The sequence below is a fragment of the Panthera tigris genome, chromosome D2 (assembly GCF_018350195.1).
Source record: "Panthera tigris isolate Pti1 chromosome D2, P.tigris_Pti1_mat1.1, whole genome shotgun sequence".
NCBI classification, from domain to species: Eukaryota; Metazoa; Chordata; class Mammalia; order Carnivora; family Felidae; genus Panthera; species Panthera tigris.
This window is the reverse complement of record NC_056670.1, coordinates 81,416,935-81,444,367: the sequence shown is the minus strand read 5'-3', so window position 1 is coordinate 81,444,367 and position 27,433 is coordinate 81,416,935. Positions and strand designations below refer to the sequence as shown.

General features: G+C 47.3%; 1 protein-coding gene across 3 annotated transcripts in view; it reads right to left on the bottom strand.

Annotated features, from left to right (window-relative positions):
• DOCK1 (dedicator of cytokinesis 1) overlaps positions 1-27,433 on the bottom strand; it is a 524,611-nt gene that overhangs the window by 379,291 nt on the left and 117,887 nt on the right. For all 3 annotated transcript variants that reach the window (XM_042961087.1, XM_042961088.1, XM_042961089.1), the window contains exons 19-23: positions 27,173-27,270; positions 22,944-23,033; positions 22,531-22,631; positions 17,787-17,921; positions 9,044-9,152 (exon numbers count right to left, since the gene is read on the bottom strand). In XM_042961087.1, coding sequence (XP_042817021.1) covers positions 9,044-9,152; positions 17,787-17,921; positions 22,531-22,631; positions 22,944-23,033; positions 27,173-27,270 — 533 coding nt within the window. The remainder of the gene's footprint in view (positions 1-9,043; positions 9,153-17,786; positions 17,922-22,530; positions 22,632-22,943; positions 23,034-27,172; positions 27,271-27,433) is intronic.

The window sequence follows — 27,433 nt, the reverse complement described above, 5'->3', positions numbered from 1 at the left end:
ACAAGACCTCCAGGTGATGTGTGGGCGCACACTGAGGTCTGGACTCCTGACGCCAGGTGCCCTGCCCCACCCCGCCGCCCCGCCCCGGCCCTTCCTCACCCACGTGGAGTCCACACGGACCGCCACTGTAGGTTGAACTGTGTCCCAGAAGAAGATCTGTTCCCATCTTCACCCCCAGTACCTGTGAAAGTGACCTTATCTGAGAAACAGTCTTTGCAGACAGGCTCAGGTTAACACAAGGTCATGCAGAAATAGGGTAGGCCCTAAATTCAAGAGGCCTGGTGTCCCTAGAAGAAGAAAAGAGACTCAAAACCTCAGACACATAGGGAAACATGGGGTGAAGAGGGAAACAAGAGACGGGGGGGACGGGTCTACAAGCCGGGACTGACGACGACTGCCAGCCACCGAAGAGCTGGGAGAAGGGCACACCTCAGACCCTCTCTTAGAGCACTGTTATGTCTGAGTGTTTGTGTCCCCCCGCCCTGCCCCACATCCATATGTCTAAACCTTGCACCCCAGTGCAATGGTATCAGGGGCTGGGACTTCGGGGAGGTGGTTGAGATGAGATGTGGCCACCAGGGTGGAGCCCCGTGACGGGATTAGTGCCCTGATAAGAATCACCGGAGAGAAATCTTCTCTCCACCCCGTCAGGGGGAAACCAGTCTAGAATACTCCGTGACAGCTGCCCAGACTCAGACAAGCACCAGGAGGAGCTTTGAGAGAATAAGGTTCTTATTAAGAGGCCACGTCCACAGCACGTTGGTACATGAGCCCTAGGAGGCTGACGCCGCTTCCAGCCGTGGCTTGTCCCCGCAGCTCCTGCGTCTGGGCCCTCCCTCTCCTCTCGGGTCAGCAGGAGAACACTCTGGAAGGCCTGCCTGTCACTGATTCTCAATCAGGTTCAGCTCTTCCCTTCATGCCGGCTTCCCCTGAGCCTCAGACCCTCAGCGGCGGGTGTTCTGGTCCCCACATGACCTGGAAGGTGGCCATTCAAACCACCCCCTCCGTGTCCACATGGGTGATGAGAGACAGACAAGCAAAGCCCTAACATGCATCGATGGGATTAGTCAACACGATCCGCGACCGCCCCTCAACCTCAAAACAGAGCAAGAAACCATTTAACTGTTTGTAGTTGGTGCCCCATCTCCAGCCTCATCTCCCTGGCTGGTTCCCTCCGGACCCAGAACCGTCCAGGGCAAAGGAGGAGGACGACACAGCTCTCACCTCCTTGCCCGACGCGGCCACTAACCCACGACCAAGAGACAGACGCCACGGGAGCAGGTAACTTCTCAGGATGGAATGGCTCTTCAGCCACACAACTCTGAACCTGAGAGGCTGGGCCCCACCAGGTGGGCAGTAAGGTGGAATCTCAATGAACACAACCATGCAGACCAGAGGCGCACTCACTCGTAATCTGGGGGTGCGTCCGCACAGCTCTGGGGACGGCTTTCACAGGACTCGGCAGCATGTGGAAATCTGGCTGCCTCCCAGCAAACCAGGGGGAACAAGGGCTTTGCGGCCCAGAGAGCACCGGCCTCAGAGGCTTCCTAAACCACCGTAACTGGAGACGAGAGCTAGGATCAATCTCAGTTCCCAAACACGGAAAACCGAGTCCTTAAGTTATGACGTAACCGTGAGGTCACGAGCACACTGTGCACACTGTATGTTAGCCAATTTGACAATTAATTATATTTAAAAAAAAAAAAAAATATGTTCTTGAAAAGCACTACAGGATACAGGGAAATATACATGGAACAAAATAAAAGTTGTAAAAGTACATGTATATACACGTATATATACATACACATGAATATACACGTATATACAGATCATATATACCACATATCCTCATATATATCTGATGATGCCACGGAGAAAAAGCGCGCCATCATAAAAACAAAACCACGAACGGTGTAATTAATCTATGGGAGGTGAATGATAAACGAGTCTTATTTTTCTTAATCAACGTTTTGGCATGTTCCATTTTTCTAACAAGATCACAGTTATATTTATAACTGAGGCCAAGGACACAATAAACACCCGCATGGCTTAAGAGAACCGTTAAGACTTCACATCCTTCCGCAATCTCGAACACAGCACAAGAAGCACAAAACAGGAGGGCTCTGGAGGCAGGGGCAGAGCAGGCAGCAGCAATTTCTGTAAACGAGGCCCCCGGTAGGTCAAGAGTCACCTGTGAGCCTTGTCTCCTCACCCGCAAGGGAGCCCTATGACTTCGGATCCTTATTTGTCATCATCGCTAATACCGTGCGATCGTTTTCCTAAACTTCCAAATCTGTGGCAGGCAGTGTGGACCCCAGATGCGAGCTTAGAAACAGAAAAAAAGCAGAGCACCATGTGGTTCAGTCAGTTAAGTGTCCAGCTCTTGATTTAGGCTCAGGTCATGACCTTGCAGTTTGTGAGATCGAGCCCCATGTCGGGCTCTGTGCTGACAATGTGGGGCCTGCTTGGGATTCTCTCTCTCTCTGCCCCTCCCCATGCTCATGCGCGCTCTCTCTCTCTCTCTCTCAATAAATAAATCAACATTAAAACTAAAGAAATGGACAAAAAGCAACAAAATCTTCTGATAAGGAAGATTTTTCGATTAGCCATACGGCAAGTGAGTGCTGCTCATTTCAAGCCAGGATATGGTTTTTAAGGAAATGAAACAGCTTCTCAGAGGACAAAACTCACCCAAAATGGCATTTACCGCTATCACGGCGCAACTTATTCCCAACACAATCCCTTCCAGAAGCGGCCAGACAGAAACGACACTGAATGGTTAAAAGGAAGCCTGTACCGAGGGGGAGCCCCGGGAAGGAAGACAAAGCCCCCCACATCCGTGAGCCAACCTTAGCTTGGGGGCCTCAAATTCAATTACTCTTCACCCCCCTCCAAACCACACACCGTGAGGCAAAGTTGCTGGGCCGCGGGGGCCTCCAGCTTTGTGAGACAATGGGAGACACACAGAAAAGGAATCATATTCTCATGCTAAACCAAAGAGAAGGAACACCAGAAGAAACCTAAAGAATGGTGAGAAGCAGCATTTTTCAAATGTGGGGTGAGACGTGCGAGCCATTCAGGAAAAGAACTGAGTGCTTGTCAATGAGCAATTTGGTTTTTGTGTATTTGTGGGTTTTTTTAGAGAAATACATTAATTCAGAACAGACTAAAGGGTACCAGACAAGAATAGAAAATGCCAGAGGGAAGCACATAGGATAAGGGTAAGAACCTTTTCATGAAACATTTTTCAGCTTCAGACACACATACCCCCAAAATCTATTTCTTACTGTGGATCACGGTCAAAGTTCCCCTCTAGAGAAAGTTCTGGAATTCGCAGCCACAGACACACAAGCAGACTATGCTGAGGAGGCAGGATATTCTTTTCTAGGATCATCCCACACAGCTAATATGTTAGTAATATTTTTGGAATTCAGGGAAAGCAGCAATTCCTGTGCTCACTCTGACTGCAAGGCCCCACCGCCCCAAGTCCAGCACCGCAATCCACGAGGGGTCGAGAAAGAGAACCACCCACCGCCAACAAAGGGGGTCCAAGCCCGAGATTCGGTCCTCCAAGAAGCCTTCGTGACCAGCCCCATCAAACTCCCTTTACTCCCCTGTAGACACACCCATTTGGGGGCACGCAGTCAAAGTATTTTTAATTGCTTCACGAGTGACCATAGAATGTGTCCACTGGGATGGAAAGGCCCACCAGAAATGCTGTTCATGCCTTTACAGTCTCAAAGCCTCAGACACAGAGCTATTGTCCGCTGCCGCGGATGGCAGGCATGGGCCCTGTTTCTGAAAATCACTGGACGGCCGGCGCTTAGCAGTGTCCTCCTGGGGAGCTGAATAGAAAAGTGTGGCTCTTGAGGGGCACCTGGGTGGCTCAGTCCGTTGAGCATCCGACTTCGGCTCAGGTCATGATCTCACGGTTCATGAGTTCAAGCCCCGCGTCAGGTTCTCTCTGCTGTCAGTGCAGAGCCCACGCCGGAGCCTCTGTCTCCATCTCTCTGCCCCTCCCCCCACTCTCAAAAATAAACAAACATTAAAAAAAAAGGGGGCGCCTGGGTGGCTCAGTCGGTTGAGCATCCAACTTTGGCTCCGGTCATGATCTCGCGGTTTGTGGGTTCGAGCCCCGCGTCGGGCTCTGTGCTAATGGCTTGGAGCCTGGAGCCTGCTTTGAATTCTGTGTCTCTGTCTCTCTCTGCCTCTCCCCTGCTCGTGTTCTCTCTCGTTCTCTCTCTCTCTCTCTCTCTCTCTCTCTTTCTCTCTGAAAAATAAATAAACATTAAAAAAAAATTTTTTTAATGGAAAAAAAAGAGAAGTGTGGCTCTTGGAACCAGACAAGCCAGACTTAAGTCATCACCGCGCCTCACACTAGCCATGTGGCCTTGGGCAAGTTAGTTACCGTCTCTGAAACCTGAAATCAATGGTAGTACCTATTTAATAGTATAACCATAGACGTCTAATAAGAGGATCCATGTCAAGCACTTAGAACAGAAAGCGATCAATGAATGTCAGCTGTGGCAATTCCAGCACGTGGAGCTCAAGATTCCATCAATCACCGGAATTAATTCGGGGAGATTTCCCAACGTCCAGATGTTTGATGTTCTCTAGGGGAGGGACTCTACTTGTGTCTCTAAGAATTAAAGGCTAGGAGGGCTGGCGGGATCGGCTATGGAGATTTCTGAATGGCGGAAACTGGAAGCTGACCCATTTCTCCGGGCAGCTGGAAAGCATCACGGCTTTCTGAGAAAAACAAGGCTGTCGCCAGATGTGAGTTTTAGGAAAACACTGAAATACAGTCAGGAAACAAGACAGGGCAGGTGCCGCACTGAGGGTGTAGGGAGTTAAGACGCTTTCCGCACAAATTTATCAAGAAAAGCTGAGGACATGAACGAACACAGATCTGTGCTACCAGAGCAAAGGTGGGCAAAGGGAAGACAAGGCCGTGGAAGAGAATGGCCGTGTCAGGCTAGGCGAGGCCGCATCTGAGGGCCACTGGGTCATACTCGGGAGAGAGGCAGACCACGATCACGCAGGGGAGAGCAGAGAGCAGGACCGGAGGGCCATGGCAATGGACACAAGGACCCTCTCGTGGGACAGAAAAAAGAGGGCAGCATGATGGCAGACAAGGATCCCACCAGCACCTGCTGAGTGTTGAGAATGTCTGGCCATGGTTATAGACAAGGTGAAAGGGGCCATCTGATATACACGCAGAACATTCTAGACTGAGAGGAAGGGTAAGGGACTGATCAGAACCCCAGGGGCGGGGCGGGCGGGGAGACCTGCACAGGTAAGTTACTTTCAGGTAGCAGGACGGCAAGCGAGAAAGGAAAGGTGATGCCGGACAGATCCTGGCGGATTCACAGCAGAGCAGACAGACAGGCGCCACTTGCTGAACAGAGGTGGTGGCAGGGGGGTGAGGACGAGCCTCAAGCTTGAGAGGGTGCCACAAATAGTCACCAAGGTAAATTCACTGAGGAATTGCAAATTTCAATTTTTTTTTTTTTTTTTTTAGTAAAATGGTACAGTTGCTATGGAAAAGCATATGGTAATTCCTCAGAAACTTACACATAGTATTACCATACGACCGAGCATTTCCACATGTGATACATACCCAAAACAAGGGAGAGCAGGGACTTGAACAGTTATTTGTAAACTGACGTTCAGAGCGTTATTCGCCATGGCCCAAAGGTGTAAACAACCCAAGCGTCCACCGGTAGACGCATAAATAAACAAAAACGGATACACAGTCAAGAGAATACCGTTTCGCCTCAAAAAGGAAGGAAATTCCGACAGCCGCTACACCGAGGATGAACCCCGAAGACGTTACCTGGGCGAAACAAGCCGGTCACGGAGGGACGAATGCTGTGTGACTCCACGTGCGTGAGGAACTTAGAATAGAAACGTTTCTAGAGACAGAACATGGGATGGTGGGTGCCAGGAGCTGGGGCAGGGAAAGAACAAGAGTCACGCTTTACCGGGGACAGAGCTCCTCCGTGGGGAGAAGAATGAAGTTCTGGAGACGGACGGTGGCAGTGGGTCCACCACCGTGAGAACGCACTTAGTGCCACACAGCCGAACCCTTGACAGCGGTTAAGATGGCGGGCGCCTGGTGGCCCAGGTGGTTAAGCATCTGACTCTTAACTTTGGCTCAGGTCACGATCTCAGGGTTGGGAGACGTGAGTCCTACCTCGGGATCTTCGCCCGGTGCAGCGACTGCTTGAGATTCTGGGGGCACCTGGGTGGCTCAGTCGGTTAAGCCTCCGACTCTTGGTTTCGGTTCGGGTCGTGATCTCATGGTTGGTGAGTTCAAGCCCCGTGTCAGGCTCTGTGCTGCCTGTTTGGGATTCTCTCTCTCTCTCTGCCCCTCCCACGTGCTCACTCTCTCAAAATAAATAACTTTAAAAAAAAAAAAAAAGAAGAAGAAGAAGAGATTCTCTCTCCCTCTCTCTGCCCCTCTCCTTCCCCACTCGTGCATGCACGCGTGCTCTCTCTAAATAAATAAATAAGTTGTTAAGGTCATACATCAGTATGTTAACTACCATAATAAAGTTTTTTTCAGGACCTGGGAGCAGCCCTAAGGTTCGGGGCATTAACTGAAAGACAGCAAAGCAGCACAAAGGTGAGTCTGTCTTCAGAAACACATGGGTGCCCCAGAGCAGGACCTAGAAGTGGGGGCAACCAAGGCCACCTGGCAGAGAAGTGAATGATGTTCAGTCCACACGTTGGCTGTAGTGGCCTCTCCCACTACACAAAACACACCCCAGCATTCTCGAACTTGTGTGTGTGCTTGCGTACGTGAAACGCCCCTAGTGAAAAGTCTGTCACGGAGTCAAATGGAAGCCAGGAATGTTGACAACATCTGATGCCACATTTATCCGGCAGCTACTTATTTCCCCAAACTCCTATTTTTTTTTAATCTTTTTAATGTTTATTTATTTTTGAGAGAGAGAGGCAGAGTGCGAGCGGGAGAGGGGCAGAGAGAGAAGGAGACACAGAATCCGAAGCAGTCTCCAGGCTCTGAGCTGTCCGCACAGAGCCCGACGCGGGGCTCGAACCCACAGACTGTGAGATCATGACCTGAGCCGAAGTCGGACGCTTAACCACCTGAGCCACTCAGGCTTACCCCTCCCCAAACTCTTCTTGACACTTTCTTCCTTGAGGCATAAATGCTGGGGCTGAGTCTACAATCTGCAAGGTGGAGGGGGAGGGGGGGCAGCTGTAGCTCTGAGACGGTGACTGCAGGGTGCAGGCTCCAGCGGACAAAGCAGCCCGCCCCCCACCCCAGCCTCCAATCCCGTCAGCTTACCGCCCATGATGCCAGCAAGGCACGAGAACATGTGGTCTTCCCAGTCATAGATGAGGGCACACAGACCATCTCAAAAATCGAAACGGCCACCAAGGGCCACCCTTTGGGAGACAACATGTAACCCTTACAAAACGCCATAGTCTTCTTCATATCCTCTCTACAGAACGTGATTCACAACTGTATTTCCATTTCCACAGAGCAAAACCTAAAGAGCCAGAACAATGCAAAAACCAGGGTCCTGGGATGGAAGTCTTTAAATCTCACATGCAGAGAGAGCACCTAATGTGCAAAAACACAAGGTACAAAATTAGCAGTGAGGGAGTCAACGCTGCAAATAAAGCTCGGTCGCCGGTCTCGCAGATGGAAAGGCGGAATCCATGCATGAACATCACTGACTTCGCTCCTGTCTTAAAATAAAACACCCACCATAGGAAGGTCTTGCAAGACTCCAGTCACTAAATAACTTGACATAGAGGGAGGTGGGAAGACAAAAGTCAAGCCCAATCAAATTTAATAATGTAAGAGTACATTTAGAAATCTAAAATTACTTCTGGGCTCAAACTTCTGCAATTTTTATCTATTCTTACGCCAGCCGCACCTGTTTTTCTGAAATGCCACAGGATGTAGTAGTAAATGTACTGAACACATGGCTAATTTTAACCCTGGAACAATAAGGAAGCTTTAGGCAAGATCAAGTTGCCAAAATAGTTCACCGAAAACTTCAAAATACCCACCACATCGCTTTCCCTATAGATCACTAGTCTTTTTATACCAAATTCACATAAAGATCAAGAAATTACATGGAAGAATCCAACGGCGCGGCCAGAGAGCTGCACCCCGTCTGAGATCACAGGCCCACTGTGGCTCTATCCACGTCGAGCTGCGCCGGTGCCCGTGGTCACAGCACCCGCGACACACATCTGACGCACATACGCCTTTGTTCCAGGCTCAATGGTAAACTTCAAAGTAGGGAAGTCACTTTCTAAAACACGAGTTAATCCAGAAGATTCTTGTTCTCTGAAGGAATCGGCCTGGGCAGCAAACTGCAAACCGCACCTCCTTCTGCAGTAGGTCAGCCCCACGGAAACTGCCAGAACAGGGGAGCCCAAGAGTGTGCGGGCCCTGAGGCTCCTCCACGGACCCTCCCTGTGCTCTGCCTCCCGGCACCTCCACACCAGAAGCGTCCTGCAGACCAGAGGTGAAGGCATCTTTCTTCCAAAGGGCAACAAGGTGAGAGCAAGTAATTAAAGGTGGTCGGTGAGGTCCCTGGGACCTGGGACCACGGGATTCCTCACTCTTCTACGCAAGCAAAAGACACGCTGTAGGGCGAAGACGTATCCCCATTCCCACAGCAAGGCTTGCGGTCCGACTGAGGCCTGGGACATCTACAACCTCTTCCTGGCCCCCAAGATATCCTGACAAGTGACACGCAAACATGACTCTCTTCAGCATCCCCATATTTCCATAAAGGAAATTGAGAACATCTCCTTGCCGAGGGGCAGAGAGAGAGCAATGACAGTATTTAACAGCCTCGAAAGAAGAAGGGAAAAAAAAAAAAATGTTAACGCCCAGGGAGCAGGATTACGCGCACGACAGATGCCACCCCTGGGCCGTTACTCCCGTTCACGCTCTGCAGGAGGGACAGGCGCCGCTCTCGCCCCACCCGGGAGCCCTGCGGCTAACGGTGCCCCCTGAGGACGGCCGGTCCTCCTGCACACGAGGGCCTACCTTCACCCGGACGGTCTGGTCCGACTCGCCCCTCATCATGTCGCTGATGGATCGGAAGAGCTGTAGCAGGGACTCCATGAAGTCGGCCTCTCCTTTGTCTTCGTACAGTCTGCAAAGGAGCACACACAAGTCTGTGGGGCCTGGCAGACCGGGCCTCCCCACGGTCCGCTCCTGCCCCAACAGCCTCGACGGGTGCTGCCTGAGCGGCAGGGGAGAAAGGGAGGAACGTCCTCCACACCCGGGGAACACAGGAAGCAGTTCGGAAACGGGGTTCGTCTGCAAGACCCAGCTAGGGAGGCAAGTCTCCACGCTGAGCGAGCTGGTTTTTAACCACACCATTTATCGCTTTTTTTTCAGTGTAACGTAAGACATCTTCTCAATCTGAAACACACAGAAATGTACGGATAGGGAGGGAAGGAGAGAAAGAGAGAGGAAGGAACAGAGGAAGGAGGAAGAGAGAAATTCTGCTTTAATTCTACCCTACAGAGAGGACACCAGTAATATGTCAGTGCGTTTCCTGCCAGTGTTTTATAAACCCACAATGTCCCATAATTAACATAAATTTAATTTCCTGAATTTAACCCGATCTCGTAACCATTTGCAAATGGCATTATGATAGTAAATTCAAAATTACTTTATTTCAGAGTGATGACACTACACAAATTCGTTCATCTCAGAACTGGTAATGGGAAAATGTTCAGGAGGTGGAGTATATTCAATAAATGGATAATAAAGACGTACATTGGCTACACGTATGCAAATACACGTTACTAATAATAAATAAGCTTCATCTATAAATCATTGATTAGCAGTGACTTCAAATTGCTGTTACTAAAAAGCAACGCATCTGCATTTTAAAATGTCACCATGCAGATGTTTTCTTAACATAGACTAGTTTTCTGCCTAATTAAAAGTAGACCATACCTGAAAACTTGAGTACAAAGGGAAATTTTGTAAACTAAGTGATAATTAATTACCCTAGAGGTAATCTTATATTTAAATGAGTTCCACTGGAAAGCAACAAATTCTGTCTAAAATGGGAAACTGCAACCTGGTGTATCGGTTTTGCAAAGGATTTTATTCAATAGGAGTTTGTTTAAACGGTGTACGGCAAACAAACAAAAGTATAGAGTCGTGAACTTCTGCTAGCGGTAACACCACCAAACAACACGGCAACGTTTTAGAGAGTAGTACAAACACTTGGGGAGGCTTCAGGCGTGCAGTCATTCTCGTCCACAGGACATCTGCCAATTCCTAGAGCTGCATGGGGCAGAAGACTAAAAACCACACCGAAAACCTCTGTAGAGTTTTTATTAGCCTCCAAAGACAATGAATGACAACGACCTAGAAAATGCCAGGGGGCAGGGTCCCAGATGTCCCAGCAGACTCTCAGCCGAAAACCCTGAAGAACCAGAAGCAAATGGAGACAGAGGATTTACCAAGGCTACACACAGCCTTGACCCCGTACAGCATGTGTAGAGTACAAGGTCATTCCCACTGTCTGCCTACAGAGGGAAAGGAGGAATCATGTCTGGAAGAAGAGCACATTATCCTGAGCTACATTAAAATAAAGCTTAACTAAACATAGCAAAAGAACAGATCACATGGCCAAATAAAAAAAAAAAAAAAAAAAAAAGGAAGAAGACAACAGAAACAGAACCACAGGTAGTCAGGATATTGCAATTAGCAGGACACCTGGGTGTCTCAGTTGATTAAGTGTCCAACTCTTGATTTCAGCTCAGGTCATGATCTCACGGTTCATGAGATCGAGGCCCATGTCGGGCTGCACACTCCACAGCACAGAGCCCGTTTGAGATTCTCTCTGGCCCCTTCCCTGCTCGTGCTCGCTTGCTCACTCTCTTAAAATAAATAAACCTAAAAAATATGTATTGCAGTTAGCTAGCAAAAATGTCAACACAAATATAATTATCATATTTTAAAACAAAAAATGAAGAAAGTAAAAAGATGGAAATATGAAAAATGGAGAGATGAGAAAACAGAAGGTAAGATGGGAAAGTTTAGTACAGAAATTAATCTATAGCAAAGAATCAAATGAAAACTTTGAAACTAAAAATAGAATATCCAAAATTAAGAATTCATTATATGGGTTAAATTGAGATTAGACAAAGTAAAAGGCAGAATTAGTGAAATGGAAGATGCTCAACATGAAAATAAGCACAGAGACAAAATATAGAAAAGCATACTAGAGATTGTAGGGTATAATAAGGGGGTCTAATATATATGTAATTGAAGAACATAAACAGGTGGGTAAAAGAGGGGGGCCTGGTGGCTCAGTTAAGCATCTGACTCTTGATTTCAGTTCAGGTCATGATCTCATGGTTTCATGAGTTCAAGCCCCACATCAGGCTCCATGCTGTTAGTGCAATGGCTGCTTGGGATTCCCTGTCTCCCTCTCTCTCTGCCCCTCCCCCACTCATCTCTCTTGCAAAACAAATAAACTTAAAAAATAATAATAAAACAGATGGATAAAAGAGAAAGTTAACAAAAAGACAGTAAATATACACCCAACATATTACTCAATTACAACATATGTAAATAAATCACCTACTCAGTTAAAAGGATTTTCATACTATAAGAAATAAAGCTATAGCTATGTGTTGTGTGCAAGACACAGACCTTAAATATAAGGACACAGAAAGGTTAAAAGTAAAAAAAAAAAAAAAAAAAAAAAAAAAGAGGGAGGCAAGGTAGATATTCCATGCAAATAAATATTAACCAAAAGATAAAGGGAATGTTTTCATATTTATTAAGGGATACAGTTACACCTCAAAGACACTACAGGCTCAGTTTCCAGACCACCACAATAAAATAAAATAAAATAAAGAGACTCAAAGCTAAGTTTTTGGTTTCCCAGTGCATATGAAAAATAGGTTTACACTACAGTGCAGTCTGTTAAATGTGCGACAGCATCATACCTTAAATAAATGTGCATACCTTAATTTAAAAAATATTGTCGGGGCACCTGGGTGGCTCAGTCGGTTAAGCGTCCGACTTCGGCTCAGGTCATGATCTCACGGTCTGTGAGTTCAAGCCCCACGTGGGGCCCTGTGCTGACAGCTCAGAGCCTGGAGCCTGCTTCGGATTCTGTGTCTCCCTCTCTCTCTGCCCCTCCCCTGCTCATGCTCTGTCTCTCTCTCTCTCAAAAACAAATAAAAACATTAAAAAAAATTCTTTTTGGATATTGTTAAAAATGTTAATGATCATCTGGGGTTTCAGCCATTTATAACACCATAACAAATATAATAATAATGAAAAGTTTGAAATATTGCAAGAATTAACAAAATGTGACACAGATATGAAGTGAGCAAATGCTTTTAGGAAAATGGCACCAATACACTTGCCTAACACAGGGTTGCCGCAAACCTTCGATTTATAAAACTCACAGTATCTGCAAAGTGCAATAAGGCAGGTTGTGCCCGTAAATCCACAGGAGAGAGATTACAATTCTGTATCTGTATGCCCCCATAACACAGCTTCAAAATCTGGAAGGTATAATTAATGAGTCTCTATTATATTTAAAATTCTACCAGGAATCCCTCTGGTGAAAACTTAAGTATTAGTTTCTCTGCTTCCACTCAAGATGTTTAAAACACCGAAACGGTTAGTATTTTACAGCAATCCCACTGATGCATCTTTCTGTAGTGAAAGGGAGGCCTCTAGAGTCTCACCTCTGTGTTTTATGAAATAAACCAAGAAGAGTCCCTTGCATGACCCGCCTTGAGGTGGAGGAAGGGGTGAAAGGAAAGAACTCAGAGGGCTATCAGTAGATAAGCAGAAAATAGAGTTAGACCTAGTGATCATTCCTTGCTCTATTTATACGTTGTATAAGTATTCGTTATCAAGGAATGACAAAATTGTTGTCTATTAACTACATTCTATTTTTGTGACCCAGGAAATGAGAACAGAATGACAGAGAGGCAACAACTTATTCATGATCAATAACTCATTATTCACAAAGCTAACACCAGATGACAGGCAGAGCCGCCACAAAGCACCGGAAAGACAGAAGAGGAACACAGCAATAACGAGCTTTAGTAATTTGCTTCAGAAGATCTGATGCAGGATGTGTCTGTTTTCTGGCTTCCTAGTTAATGTGATCCACCCACACAGAAAACACAGACAAACAAAAACCAGCGGAGAAGTGCCCCTGGCTGTCAGGAATCCTTCTGTGGGTTCTGAACCAAATGTCTTCGGGCCAGAGTTTTAAAACGGCTGTTCTCACTTCAAAACAAAACGAGCTTTCTCAACAGAACAGAAAAAGCACAGATTCGCACAGTGAGAAAGGTAGCGGGATAGTCTTCTGTATCTTCCTCTCCAAAGTTTCACCTCTTTGTTCTTTGGAAGAATAATGACTATCAATTAGCCGGGAATTTTGCAAACGTAGGACAATCCCCGAAAACACAGCCGACCGTTTTGAAAGAAGGAGAAAAATAAAGGACCCCTAACGTTTATTCCACCTGCAAAGAGAAAAACGCTCTTGTCGCCTCCAGCTGTGAGCACAACTGTCTTTCTCCCAAGGTAACAAACGTGGTGCAGGTAAGAAAATGGGAACCCTGGCTTGCCTGCTCCCCCGGCTCTGAAAACACCACACCAGAGAGCTGCTCCCATCTCGTCACGCAGCACATGCTCCCGGTATCTGCGTAGGACACGGGACTGCTTTCTCTTTAAGCGGCCTGTACAAAACAGGAATATGAAGGCCTCCTGAAATGTATGGTGGGGTAATGGGGGTGGGGGTGGGGAGAGCGAGACCCTCCTCAAGTCCTTAGTCCCGAGGTCCACGGTTTGAAGACCGTGACCTTGTTCCTTCCCACAGAGTCTGAGTTCTCAGCAGTTTCAGACTACAGGTTTGAATCTCAGGAACCTGATCTTATCTACATAATGTGGCTACAACCGGGTTCTAAGTTTTGAAAGGAACATATTGTTGCTCTCTGCCCTCAGGGGTACGGTCAGGGCTCCAAAGCCCATTAGGTACTTACAGGAGGGAGGAGGAAAAGGCAGAGGAGGAAAAGGCAGAGGAGGGAAGGCAGGAGGGAAGGACCTCGTCGTCAAAACCTTCGTGTTAGCTACAGTATTCGGATGAGGTCCGGAATGCCCAGACAAGGGCCTTGGGAGCCTTAGAAAGTCTCACGGCCTTTTGGCAACTGCCGCTGCTCGCCTTGCGACCTCTCTGCTCTTTTGTCCTGAACAGTCCCAGCTCTTCACAAACAAGTCATCCAAGCAAAGAAACGCCTTTGGGATCAGGCGTGGCCCCCTGCTGGGGCCACTCCAGGACAAAGGCCGGCAGAGGGATCACGGTCAATGCCAATACCGCGCTGCCAAGCGCCAAAACAAAGGCACTCCTAAGGATATCGAACCGAAAACCCTCCCCCGGGTCACAGGCAAGGATCTGCTGAGCATTTCGCTCCACTTGTGCAGAGACAGTAATCACATCTGTGCGTCATGCAGGGCTCCGGAGATTTAAAGCCAAGGAGGTACTAGTGACAGGAGTCTCTGAGACTGACCCCCAAACTAAAAGGGAGAACAGCTCTCAGGGGCCTAATTAAGTAGAACTTAGTAACTCAGAGTAAGTTAGGGGCGTTCTGAGCTGTCAGGCAACAGCAATTCAGGTTAAAAGCGGGAGGAAGAGAATGTTAATCACCTATCCGATATACACTTCTCCCTTACTCCTGCACTAAAACAACCCTGATTTTGTGGAAAGCATCAATAACTCCATCTGAAAATCTATTCCAGGCACACCTGGGTGGTTCCGCTAGTTAAGTGCGTGACTCTTGGTTTCTGCTCAGGTCACGATCTCACGGTTCATGACTTGGAGCCCACATCGGGCTCTGTGCTGGAGGTGAGGAGCTTGCTTGGGATTCTCTCTCCCTCTCTCTCTGCCTCTTCTCCCACCCTCCAAATAAATAAATACACTTAGAAAAAAAATAAAAGTCTTTTCCAACCTCCCTTGCATCTAGGGTGGTCATGTGACATAGTTCTGGCCACTCAGATGAAAGCACGTGGCACTTTGTAGGGTGTGGGAAAGTTCTTTAAAAAGGAGAGTACCGAGGGGGCTGTTTATGCCACACCTTCCCCTCTCTGCTGTTTAGAATGCAGGTCTGATGCCAGGAGGGGCAGGAGCCACCTCAGGACCACAGGACAAAGAGACAGACTCTAAGTATGGTAGAGCAGAAAGGCAAATGGAGCCAAGGACATGGGGAAACCAGGGAACAAGTGCACGAGTTCCGGAATCTTCCTCCGGGCTAGATGTTGTGTATGGAGTTAGGGAGAAGTAAAGCTCATCTGGTGAAGCCACGTGAAGCTAGGCTTTCCTGTAACACAAAGCCAATCATATCCCTAACCTCTAGGAAGACTGATCAGATTCAACACTGATGGGCCATGGTTGTAAGATATCATGCCATTTGTATTTGGAGATTGAAAGAGATTAAGAGAAAGAACTAACTTTGCCAAAGGTTCACTTGGGTGACCCCAATCTTTTCCAGCTGCATTATTCTGTACAAGATTATGGCACTTACTACAATAGCAGAAACACACTGATTATCAATGCACGTTCCTTTTGATTCCTAATCTCTAAATGAGAAGGAAAGTCAGCAGTGTGTTTGGGAAGGAAATGAGCATCACCAAACCCCTGACTCGATGTCATGCTGATTACAAATTGTACCAGGTTAAATTTCTTTCAAATAAAACATGACAAAACCTATACATATCACCTGCCTATTCCATTCTCTCAAGTTCATGCTCTCACCTTAGTGCAGATTTTGGTTTAGGGTAACTAATGATTTAAATTTAGTGGGGAAAAATACAAAAACGAGAGAGAGGGTGACAAGAAGTTCATTTTCATAGAATTAATTGTATTAATTTATTATATTTAATAATAAAATTAAATTAAACAAAATTAAAATAAAATAAAATAAAATAAAATAAAATAAAATAAAATAAAATAAAATAAAATGCAGGAAGACAAAGCCTACTTTACTTGGTCATCTTTCACAGCTGACGGCGGGAAAATCGTCAATGGCCTTGTCTCTTAAGAGAAAGCTCAGTCTACAGCAAGATTCATACCTACCTACAATTAGCACAAAGAGCAGGCCTTTGATATCTTAGTTGAGGATGACAGCATGATGGCCTCAAACTGTGTGTCTTCATACATTCAAATGGCAGCGTAGAGAATGTTGTCTATATCACGTCAACTCCAGAGAGAACACAAGCACAATAATCCTTAACCAATAACACAGGGGCAGTTAACCACTGATCACCACTCTAATCAATGGTGGGTCCCGCCCTGTGTATCACTTTTCCAGGTCTATGCAGTCAATAACTCGCTCCTCTGGCTTTATTTGCACCACGGTGTGCACAAGATTGGATTCGGAATACCATCCCTTTCTCCTGGGCCCTTCTGAAGGAGCCTACCTCAGGCCAACAAAGATAAAATGAAGAGAAACAGAAAGGGACTAATTTGGGTCTACAATGGTCCAATTCCCAGTTTTCAATCGTACAGTCACAAAGCACTGTGCTTTTAAAAGATGGGGCGCCTGGGTGGCTCAATTGGTTAAGCGACCGACTTTGGCTCAAGTCATGATCTCATGGCTTATGAGTTCAAGCCCCGCGTCAGGCTCTGTGCTGACAGCTCAGAGCCTAGAGCCTGCTTCAGATTCTGTCTCCGTCTCCCTCTGTCCCTCCCCCACTTACACATTCTCTCTCTCTCTCTCTCTCTCTCTCTCCCAAATATAAATAAACCTTAAGAAAAATTTTTTCTTAAAGGTGATGTGTGTTCTGTAAATCAAAGGAACATCAGTTTGTGAAACTCCATGTCTGAGTGTAGAACTCACAACAAGAAGGTCAACCTTGAATAATCAACAGGAACCATCATCACTCACAGTAGGTCACCCAAAGCAGCCATCCTCCCAAAGAAACAAGCACAGAGAGCCCACTTCAACACTCAACGCTCAGTCTGCCCCTTTCGCAACATCTCTTCAGTCACACAGTTCCATATCGTGGGCTAACTGGGAAACTCTGGCTTGAGCACAGCTGTTAATCACAGACGCTTGGAAAAAGGTTACCGCTCTCTATGAAAAAAGAAAGTCACCAACACCCCCAATCCACTCTAAGGTTCAAAAACGATGCACACATTCATCCACAAAGTAGGAGAAACAGGTCACTGACCTCAATACCTGAAAGCCCATTCACCTGGAAGTTCCACACGTGAGAATCTCTCTCCAGAAGCAAAATATTATTGTGGTTGAAGGAAAGAAAGAGCCGAAGCTCCAGTCTTCCCAAGGGAGGCAATTTAACTTGGTTTTAGCCTTCTGACGTTGTTGCTTATTTTAACTGTTTGCCCTCTTGAGCCTTTTTTTCTATCGAGAGATACACTGGCACGAACTTCGGAGCCCTTCGTGTACACCCGGCACTACCTCTGATAAACTCGGAATACATCAGCGGTCAGTATTTCACTCACACGCACACATTTCAGACTTGGGAACAGAGCTTGCTGTTCAAACCTGTGCTCGCATTTCACAGCGTGGGGAGCAGTTACCCAAGAGTGGGCGACCCCAACCCGGCACGGCTATCTATTACTGCTCTGTCATGCTAGAAAGCAAAGAAAGGGAGGAAGAAGGAGAGAGAAGGGAAAGAAGAGGGAAAAGAGAGAGGGGAACAGAGAAGGAGAAGAAAGGAAGTAAAAGATTGCCTAAAATTCCCTAGGAGGGCCAGCACCGGTGACACTTACTGATTGAACAGGATCCTGGAGCGCACGATGAACTTGAAGATGTACTCCAAGGCCTTCATAGCTTTGTACAGCTGGTCATTTATTCCCGGCTTTTCCGCATTGTCCACATAGTTTCTTAAAACTTTTGTCAGCTTCCTATTCGTAATAGAATCACAAATCAATTAACGCGTTCAGAAAATTACAACACCTCAATTCCTAATTGGGACAGAAACACATAAGTGGGCCACTCTTCTTTTGGTTCACACTTATCCGTAGATGCCTATTTATAAAATGCATTCGAAACAGATTAAAAGTGAGCCATAAAATAACACTCAGAGGAGCGAGATCTGAACAAAAAACCAGCCTTTTTTTCTAAGTTTTAGAGGTTTTTCTAAGCATTAAATGTATTATGTAATTTAATCTTCACAAAAGCCCAATAAGGCAAATATTATTTTAGGGTATAATAATAATAATTGGGTATAATAGCAGGTATATTACCCTTAACGTATAAGTGAAGAAGCCCAGGCTTAGACAGATACACTCGCTTCCCCAATGCTAAATAAAATTGAAGAGGTTTTCTTCATAGCCATATATGTTTTTGTAATGCTTTTTGTAATGTTTCTTTTTTTAACACGGAGCATACATTTATTTTCAAATGATAGAGGCAGTCGTGGCAATGGTGAATTTTTAATTCTGCCCCCAACTTCTACATTTTCTACTACTACTGGCCCATAAACGAATAATAACTGCTCACTGATCAGAAGGCTGACCCTGAAGCAATGCTTCTGAATCATAAAAGAACACCTAGCTTAACTTCAACGTGGTTTCTGGTTTTGGTGTATTGGGCCACACCATAATTCAAAAACTAGCCACAAATGTGCAGTCTGTCCAACAACCATCGGCCAAACTTCTATGAGCCCCAACTTCCCATGTCATCAACAAGAATTCACTGTGACTTTTTACATACTCATTATGCTCATAAAGATAACCTGGTAGGGCACGGCCAGCATTTCCAGCTAAGTTGTGAGCCCGTACACACCCAGACTGTTAGTCGAGATTATTGTAAGATACCCGTAAGAGCAACTGTAACTTGCATTAAGGATGACCTCAGAATAGCCCTAAGAGTAACCACTGTCCTGATAAACCACAATAAAAAGCTTTCAAGGGGCGCCCGGGTAGCTCAGTCGGTTAAGTGGCCGATTTCGGCTCAGATCGTGATCTCATGGTTCGTGGACTCGAGCCCTGCATCAGCCTCTGCTGTCAGCACAGAGCCTTATTCACTACCTCTCTCTCCCTCTCTCTCTGCCCCTCCCCACTCTTGCTCACGCGCTCTCTCTCTCTCTCTCAAAAATAAACATTTAAGGAGCGGGGAGGGGGAAGCTTTCTGGGTGACCAAGCAGATGGGAAGTCATTTCTAAGTCTCATCAGGTTGCAGAACCCTAGTAAAGAAACTTGAGAGTTTCTTCACTCTCCAAAGTAAGAGAGGGGCACCCGAGCAAGGTGTTAGGAAGAATCTGGGCCAGAGAGGTCCTCTCCCCAGTGGCTCCCTGGCTCCCACGGTGGGAGGGTAGCTCACCACACGTGTCTTCCGGTGGCCCTCGAGGCACAGCAGAAGACATCTAGGGTCCTGCCAGAAAATCCGTTTCACCTGATTTAACTTACTTTTTCAAGCTTATTGGCCAGATTACCTTTTCTTATTAAACCCACTGATACCTCAGGAAATAGAAAGAGAAATTCCACAGAACACATTTTGGGAATTTTCCCAACAGATAATTAATTAATTAATTAATTAATGGAATCATCTGCAAAAAGAAAGACCCAGAACCAGAAAATAAATGAGGCAGGATGTCAAAAGAGCCACATCCGCATGAGCGAGGCCATCTGTAATGGCACAAAGACGGAGCCCCCGTGGTACTCGCTGAGAGGCACAGACCAAATGGAGCATCCGCTGAGCAGAGGCAAGACCTGGACCAGCTCCGGGAAAAGTGGCTCTGCGGCCAGAAAGAAGCTCTGCTAGTTTCCCGGAGGAACAGTCCGCCCTCACCGCCGGCGCCATCAGCATCACCGGTGACTCTGCGGGGCTCCCGCACCCAGACTACGCCCGCGGTGGAGGTGGGGCACTGCGAGGTCCTCTGCTGCAGTCACCTTTCGTTTCTTGTCTTGGGGTTCTTTGTGGAGAGGGCTGAAGATCTCCACGTTACCAAAGGGAAGAGGTAAAGGAAGTATCTGGGAGAGAGTCTCAGCTCCATCTGTACCTGCTCAGGCTTCCAGAGGGGCAGTGGCTGGGAGACCCTCTGTGAGGATACCCAGTGCCACAATTTCCCCTGGCCCAGAGACCATTAACGCAGAGACAACTTCCCGTGATTTGGCTAGAAATGCATGAATCACAGTTACCTCCTTTGGCATTTCAAGGCTTAAATTCTCAAATTCGAACTAAGAAACCACTTGGGATTGCTTCTTTACCAAAACATGGCAAGAGGGGCGCCTGGGTGGCTCGGTCGATTAAGCGACCAGCTTCGGCTCCTGGTCCGTGGGTTCGAGCCCCGTGTCGGACTCTGTGCTGACAGCTCAGAGCCTGGAGCCTGCATCGGAATCTGTGACTCCCTCTCTCTCTGCCCCTACCCCACTCACACCCTCTCTGTCTCTCAAAAAATAAATAAACGCTTAAAAATCAAAAAACAAAACAAAACACAAGAACACTTATTTTCCAAAATGAATCTGCTTTTCAGCATATTACAGGGGCTGGATGGGAGGATACCGATTCTCAACTCCATCCCATCATCTCTTAAAGATAAAATGGTACTTCTGTTTCTCCAAAGACTCCCCGACTTTCACTTGGCCTCCTATGGCAAAGGCACAGAATGGGCGATGCCAACACAAGGTCTGGAACACAGCGTGGCAAGCTCACTCACCGAGCTGATTTCCTGAAATCCCAATACAAAAGCTAATCCGAGAAGAGCCGTTTGGTCCTAATTCCACGAAGAAGCAGGAGTGTGAACGTGATGCGTGGGGAGATCCCGCCCCACGAGGAGCAGCTCATAGGCCACTTCCGCAAACCCTGCTTCGTCCGCCCTGGCAAGATGGCCCCGCTCGGTCAGCCCTCCTCACGGTCTGAAAGGGACTGCCCAAAGCACAAAATGGACAGCTCCACTAAGAGAACAAACCGTCGGAAACAAACATTTACCAGCAAGCACAAAGGACTCGTCACAGCTGGTTCTGTGTACGTGAGGATGTGGCCGCTCTCTGCCCACTTGGGGCTCCGCCCACCGCCTTGCAATAAATAGACATGCACTCACGGCAGACACGAAAGGGCCAAGGGACACAATGACTGACGTCATACAAAGAGCCAGCATCAGACCTCTGGTCTTGTGTTCATGGCTGCACGCAGGCAAGGAAACAGATACGCTCCAGACACACGAGAGCTTTGACTGAAGTTATTGGCACTAAAGACGACCATCTCTAGCGATTCCACGGTGGGGAATTTTCTTAAAGAAATTATTTAAATGTTTTTTAATTGCAACTCGCACAATTAAAAGTTTAAATAAATGCCAACAAATCCCCTGGTAAGAGAGATGGAGTAACTCCTCAGAAGTATTATAATAATAATGAAACCTAACTATTGCTTAGTGCCTTCTAAGCACCAAGGATTTCTCCAAACGTTTAACATGTAATAACTCATTGAAATTCTCAAGAAACCCTAAGATGTGCCTGTTTTACTGATGAGAAAGCTGAGGCCCAAAGAGGTTTAAGAAATTTAAACTTTCAGCACGCCAGGGTGGCTCAGTAGGTTAAGCGTCTGACTCTTGATTTCGGCTCAGGTCATGATCTCACAGTTTGTGAGCTGGAGCCCCATGTTGGACTCCATGCTGAGTGTGGAGCCTGCTTGGGATTCTCTCTCCCTCTCTCTCCACCCCTCTCTCCCACTCTCTCTCTCTGCCCCTCTCCCCTCCACCTTCTCAAAATAAAGAAATAAGCTTGAAAGAAAGAAAGAAAGAAAGAAAGAAAGAAAGAAAGAAAGAAAGAAAGAAAGAAGAGAAGAAAGAAAAGAAAGAAAGAAAAAGAAAGAAAGAAAAGAAAAGAAAAGAAAAGAAAAGAAAAGAAAAGAAAAGAAAAGAAAAAAGAAAAGTAAACTTGGAAGTGACAGTGCTGTGGGTTAAGCAGGGTTCCCAGACTGTGCTGGTCAACACCCAGTGAGCCACATCTCAGGCCGGGATACCACACATTTGCTCTGCCTGCTTACTAGGCACCCAGAGGGGCAGGTATGGGGACATGGCGGGAGGGTTAAGAGCAGCTAGGCTGGCAGTCAGAACCCAAGCCCATTACAGCTGAAGCATCTGGAACAAAAAGGAAGGCCCTCTTTAAAGAGCAAAAAGATCTACTGAGAACTGAGTTGTATGCACACTAGACAACCAATCATCTCAAACCAGGAACACATCCATTTATTCTTTCGCCAAAAGCTGGTCAGGAAGCCACGGTGAGGCAGGCACTCCGCATCCATAGATCAGTTTCATCGAACATAAACTGAAAATTTCAAAGACAAATGGAAGGTATGGAGGAGAACCAGAATTTATTCCAGAACGTTATGGTAATTTATCACGTATCTTCTTTCAACAAGATGTTTAGGTCTGTTATAAGGGAAACAGTAATAAAAATTATCCCAGGAAAATCAGAGTTGGGGGGGGGGGCAGGGGGAGGGGGATGTACGATCACAGACAAAAGCATATGAAAAAGACACTGAACGATAAACATAGAAAAATGAACTCACGTGTAGGCTAATGTTGCACTAAAGTGTTTCTTAATGTAGGTTTCCAGAACAGGATTAAAATGTTGAAATTTTCTATCAGCAATTAGTCCAATGATAAAAACCTGTTAAATTCATCAATATTTTCATTAGCAAGATAACGTGAGCCATTCTGGAATCCTCATCTGAATTACCTGCGCTATGGTGGGAATCAAGGAACAAGAACATCTTCGGAAGTTACCTCTTCTTACTCCAGAAATGATACTGGCCTAACTATAATGTTCCGCTGAAAGCTACTCCCCTCCTCTCAAACCCAATGCCTTGATGGGATTTACAACCGAAAACACTTCTCAGATCGCTGCCCTCCCCCAGCTTCAAAGGCTGCAGCATGAAAGCCTCCCTAACATCGGAATAGATGGAAAATAGAGGCTCCTTACCAGAGCGTCAAACACTAACGTATCAAAGGTCTCGCTCTCGGAGTTCTCCATCATGATGTTGAAGAGGGCATCCAAGGTGTCCTGGAGGAACTGGAGATACACCAAATGTCAGCAGACCAAGTAAACTCACGCAGCTTTCCCCCAACCTAGAATAGCCACTATCTTCGGCAATACGCAAACACCCATCTCCCGCAGAAGTCTCCAAAGAAGTTGTGCACTCCGGGGACTTTTCCGAGCCACTCAAGGCACAAGACAAAAATCTGAGATGAGTGAACTCACAGCAAAGACATGGCAGCCTGAGCCAAGCAGAGGACGACTGGCAACAGGGACATGCCTGACAGTCCCCACCCCTTCGGTCTTCTCTACCCCTTTTCCTGGTCTTCACCAGGCTGGCGACAAAGAACTCAACACCAGCTCTGCGAAGGCTGGGTCGGCCTCGTCCCGGACTCCGAGTGTAGGACCGGGGCTAGGGAGGGGGCAGAAGTCACCGAGAGACACGCTTCCAGCTGAGAGTAATGAAGGACCTTCGAGAGGCCCAGATGCCCAAGGACAGAAGAGGTGTGAGACTCTAAACCTGGGGCGCCAAGAAGCGTGTCTTATTCAAGAGCAACTTGGAAATTCCTTTTATAGCCTACTAGAATTCACCAGGTAAATATCAGAGCATAGAATGACAAACCATCATCAATTAATTAAGGAAAGAAAAAAAATCGCACGATTCCAAAGTTATGTCGCACTGGACATTGTCTTCCAAGCCCATCCCCATCCTCCCCCGAGAGAAGCGTCAAACGGACCAGGAAAGGCCATCTTGTAGGTAATGAGTTCCCTGTTTGTGGAGGAGTTCAAGAACAGGCAGTGTGCCACATGACAGAACATTGGCGTAAAAGAGAATAAAATATAGATACATCATCATTAGTCACTAGGGGCATGCAAATCGCACTTGATTTTAGCCAAAAGGCCGAGAAGCGACGGGGACATGCGAATCGAAACCACAGGCACCTACCACTGCACACCCACCGAGAATGCTACCATCGAGACATGAGCGATCCTGGAAGTATGGGGCGGGCAACGAAGCGGAGGAAACGGACGCCTCGCACATCACTGGTGGCAATGTACAACAGCACGATGGGTTTGGAAAACGCTTAGACAGCGCCTCCAAGGGTCAAACGTATATTCGCCACGGGAACCTCTTCATTCATAGGCTTGTATCCAAGTGAATGGAACACACCCGTCCACACAAAAACCTGTACACAAATATTCGCAGCAGCTTTCCTCCTAGACATCAAAATGGGGAAACCACCCGAATGTCCACCAGCTGATAACTGAGAGAACAACTGTGGCATAGCCATACGTTGGGATGGTTCTTATTCAGCCATAAGAACGAATGAAGGGCTCAGTCGGTTAAGCGTCTGACTTCGGCTCAGGTCATGAGCTTGCAGTGTGTGGGTTCGAGCCCCGCGTCGGGCTCTGTGCTGACAGCTCGGAGACTGGAGAATGCTTCAGATGCTCTCTCTCCCCCTCTATCTGCCCCTCCCCAACTTGCTCTCTCTGTCTCTCTCAAAATAAGTAAACTTAAAAGAGTGCATCGTATGGTATGTGAATTATATCTCAATGAAGCTGTTATTAAAAACCAAAGAACAGGTGAGACAGCCCCATAGCAAGGGTGTCAGAAGGATGGCTGAATGGGATGTCTGGGCCACATTCTTCCCGGATGGCTCAGCCCATGCATAGAACACACAGAACCACAAGGGCCTTCAGGTCCTCCCAGAGGGTCTCGAATGGGTTGAGCACTCAGGCTGAGGAACCCAACCACTCGGACCTGCTCCCCAAACCAGTGCCTGCCCCACTGCTCCCCCTTACGCTGTGAAACGTTGCAACAGCCCCAAACCCAACACTACATATCTCCCTCAGGAAAGGGGACATCCTCCCAAACCTAGTAAGAGATCCGAGACCCACCAGTGCATAAAGCCTCATTATATTGTGCTGTGCTGCCCCCCCAACCCCCCCACACAACGATTTCATCCCAGGAAGTGGGATGAGACGGCAGGGGAAGCAAACCACCTCGCTGCCCAAGAGGTGTTCTGGTCCAGCCATCAAAGGCTTTACCAACCCTGCAATTATGGAGGAGCCCACATCACCTCATTACTTGCGTATTATTTCCCATCATTTTCAGCTCATAAAATCTTTGCAAAGGTCAAAACTTCACGCCATCTGGTAACAGCCCAATGTTGCTGCCAATGGACTCACCAGCTCGTGAGTTCACTGTGGCTCGTCTCGGTTCACATAGCGTCCCTGCAATAGCTCTACCCATCCTACCCAGACAAATGACAGGATCAGTGGCACGGAAACGCGGCAGCAGAGAGCCGGAGTCTTGTTTTTCTGGCTGTCGAGCCGCAGAGGTACAGGGATACCAGCATCCTGAAGGAAGTCCCTCACATGGAGCCATGAACGCCCTTCTTCTGACACCTACCTTCTCTCTAAGACTATCCCCTGGAGGCCCCAAGTCACCATTTTCATCTCCCACCAAAATGAGCAACTGCATCTTTTAGCAAAGAAGCAAACACTGTTCTTAACCCGCCGTTCAATGTCATGTCCCTACTAGCAGTTATGAATGTGCACAAGGTGGGGGGCGGGGGCGGGGGGGCTGGAATGAATGGAACGAACTCGGTCTATGACGTCCTCAAACAGAGTAAAAGGAGCCCCATGAAGGCTGGGAATCCGTCCAGCCCTGGCTCTCATTAACAGCCGTGTGGGTTGGACACGTCCGTTCACCTCTCCAGGACTACAGGGTACTCGGGATGTACCAGCGATGGACGGACAGGTCACACACACAGTACCATGGTGCCAGCACACACAGGAAGGACAGGGGCTGGTGAAAACCACTTCCAGGGCTAAACACCAGGATTTGGTACTAGGTTAGGTGAGGGGAGTGAAGGACAACAAGACAAGATGGTTCTAGATCATCTCCTTATGTGTAACAATAGGCCAACAGGAACACGGCTAATTCCTGATGTGATACAGGGATTTCAAAAGGAAAAAGCACAAAATTTCATTAACTGTGTGTCTCCTCGAGTTACATTCACTTATTCACCCAGCTTCCATTTGCATCGGGGAAGTTACAAGACCCAGAGAAGTTTCAAATGCAATTAGCATTGTCCAAGCCAGAGGGAGCAGACAAAAACCTAAAAAGATGATTAAAATTGGAAGAGTGGCGAGGATATGTTTCAACGGTTATACAATGAGTTTCAGATTTATAGTGAAGTTAACCATATTGCTGCTTAATTAAGGCCATTTTAAGTAATTAATTTTTACAGAGATAAGGCGGTCTCCTTCTGCAAGCACCTCTCACAGAGGGTGAAGGACTGAGCCAGGGACAGACAGACCCGGCGGCAGAGAGCTCGCTCACAGAACACCACCAGTGGGGACCAGCCGATCGTGTGCAGGCCAAATGGGGCAAACTGAACACGGAAACAGGTTTCCTTACATAAAAGGAAAAGTCACCGGGGCCAAAAAAAGGATAGAACGCTCTAATATCAGAAGTAATAACAATTCTCTGATAAAAAAAATTATTAAAAAAAAAAAGAATTATAGATTTGGATGACGAGCCTGGGTGTCTGAGTCTGTTAAGCGTCCGACTTCAGCTCAGGTCATGATCTCATGGTTCATGGGTTCAAGCCCCGCATCAGGCTCTGTGCTGACAGCTCAGAGCCTGGATCCTACTTCGGATTCTGTGTCTCCCTCTCTCTCTGCCCCTCCCCGGCTCACGCTCTCTCTCTCTCAAAAATAAATAAACATTAAAAAAAAGAAAAGAATTCTAGAATTGGAGCACTCCAAGGATCTCGGATCACCCTAGTCTGACAGTCCTATCTTGCAGATGAGGATTCAAGAGGGCACCTAACATTTCTCCAGAGTTCTGCGGGAGGTTAAGAAACGAGTCCAAGATCACACGGGAAGCAAACAGCCATGACAAGGCTCTCAGTGCTCTGACCTCCTGAGCCAGAACCCAAGACCGGCTTGAATCCAAAGCCCGTTTCCCTTCCCGTGAAGCCAGACCACCCTACCAACCGGAACCCAAGGGGGAGTCTGTCCACGTGGAGGTGCATGGCAACATCCACCAGAAGCCACCTGACGGAGGGATTCTGACGGAATCGCATGCTACCGAGCAGGCAGTGCCTGGATCCGCCCACACATGGAAGAACACCACACCACGCCACCCCCGGGGTCTGCGTTACCTTCACCACTTCGCCACCATCGACCTTCATCAGCTGCCTCAAGTTCTGCTGCAGCAAGCTGGTGTTGGAGCGCCACTTGAGCAGCCCCAGCAGGTCCACTGGAAACAGAGAACAACGGACATCAGGTCTTCGCGGCAAGAACCTGGTCTCCCTTCGTCACGCGTCCGGTGAGGTTCTCCATAGAACTTTGAAACAGAGCGATCAACCCTGCTTGGAAACCTCCTCCCGCTAAAAACTTCATTACTTTCTAGAACATACTTG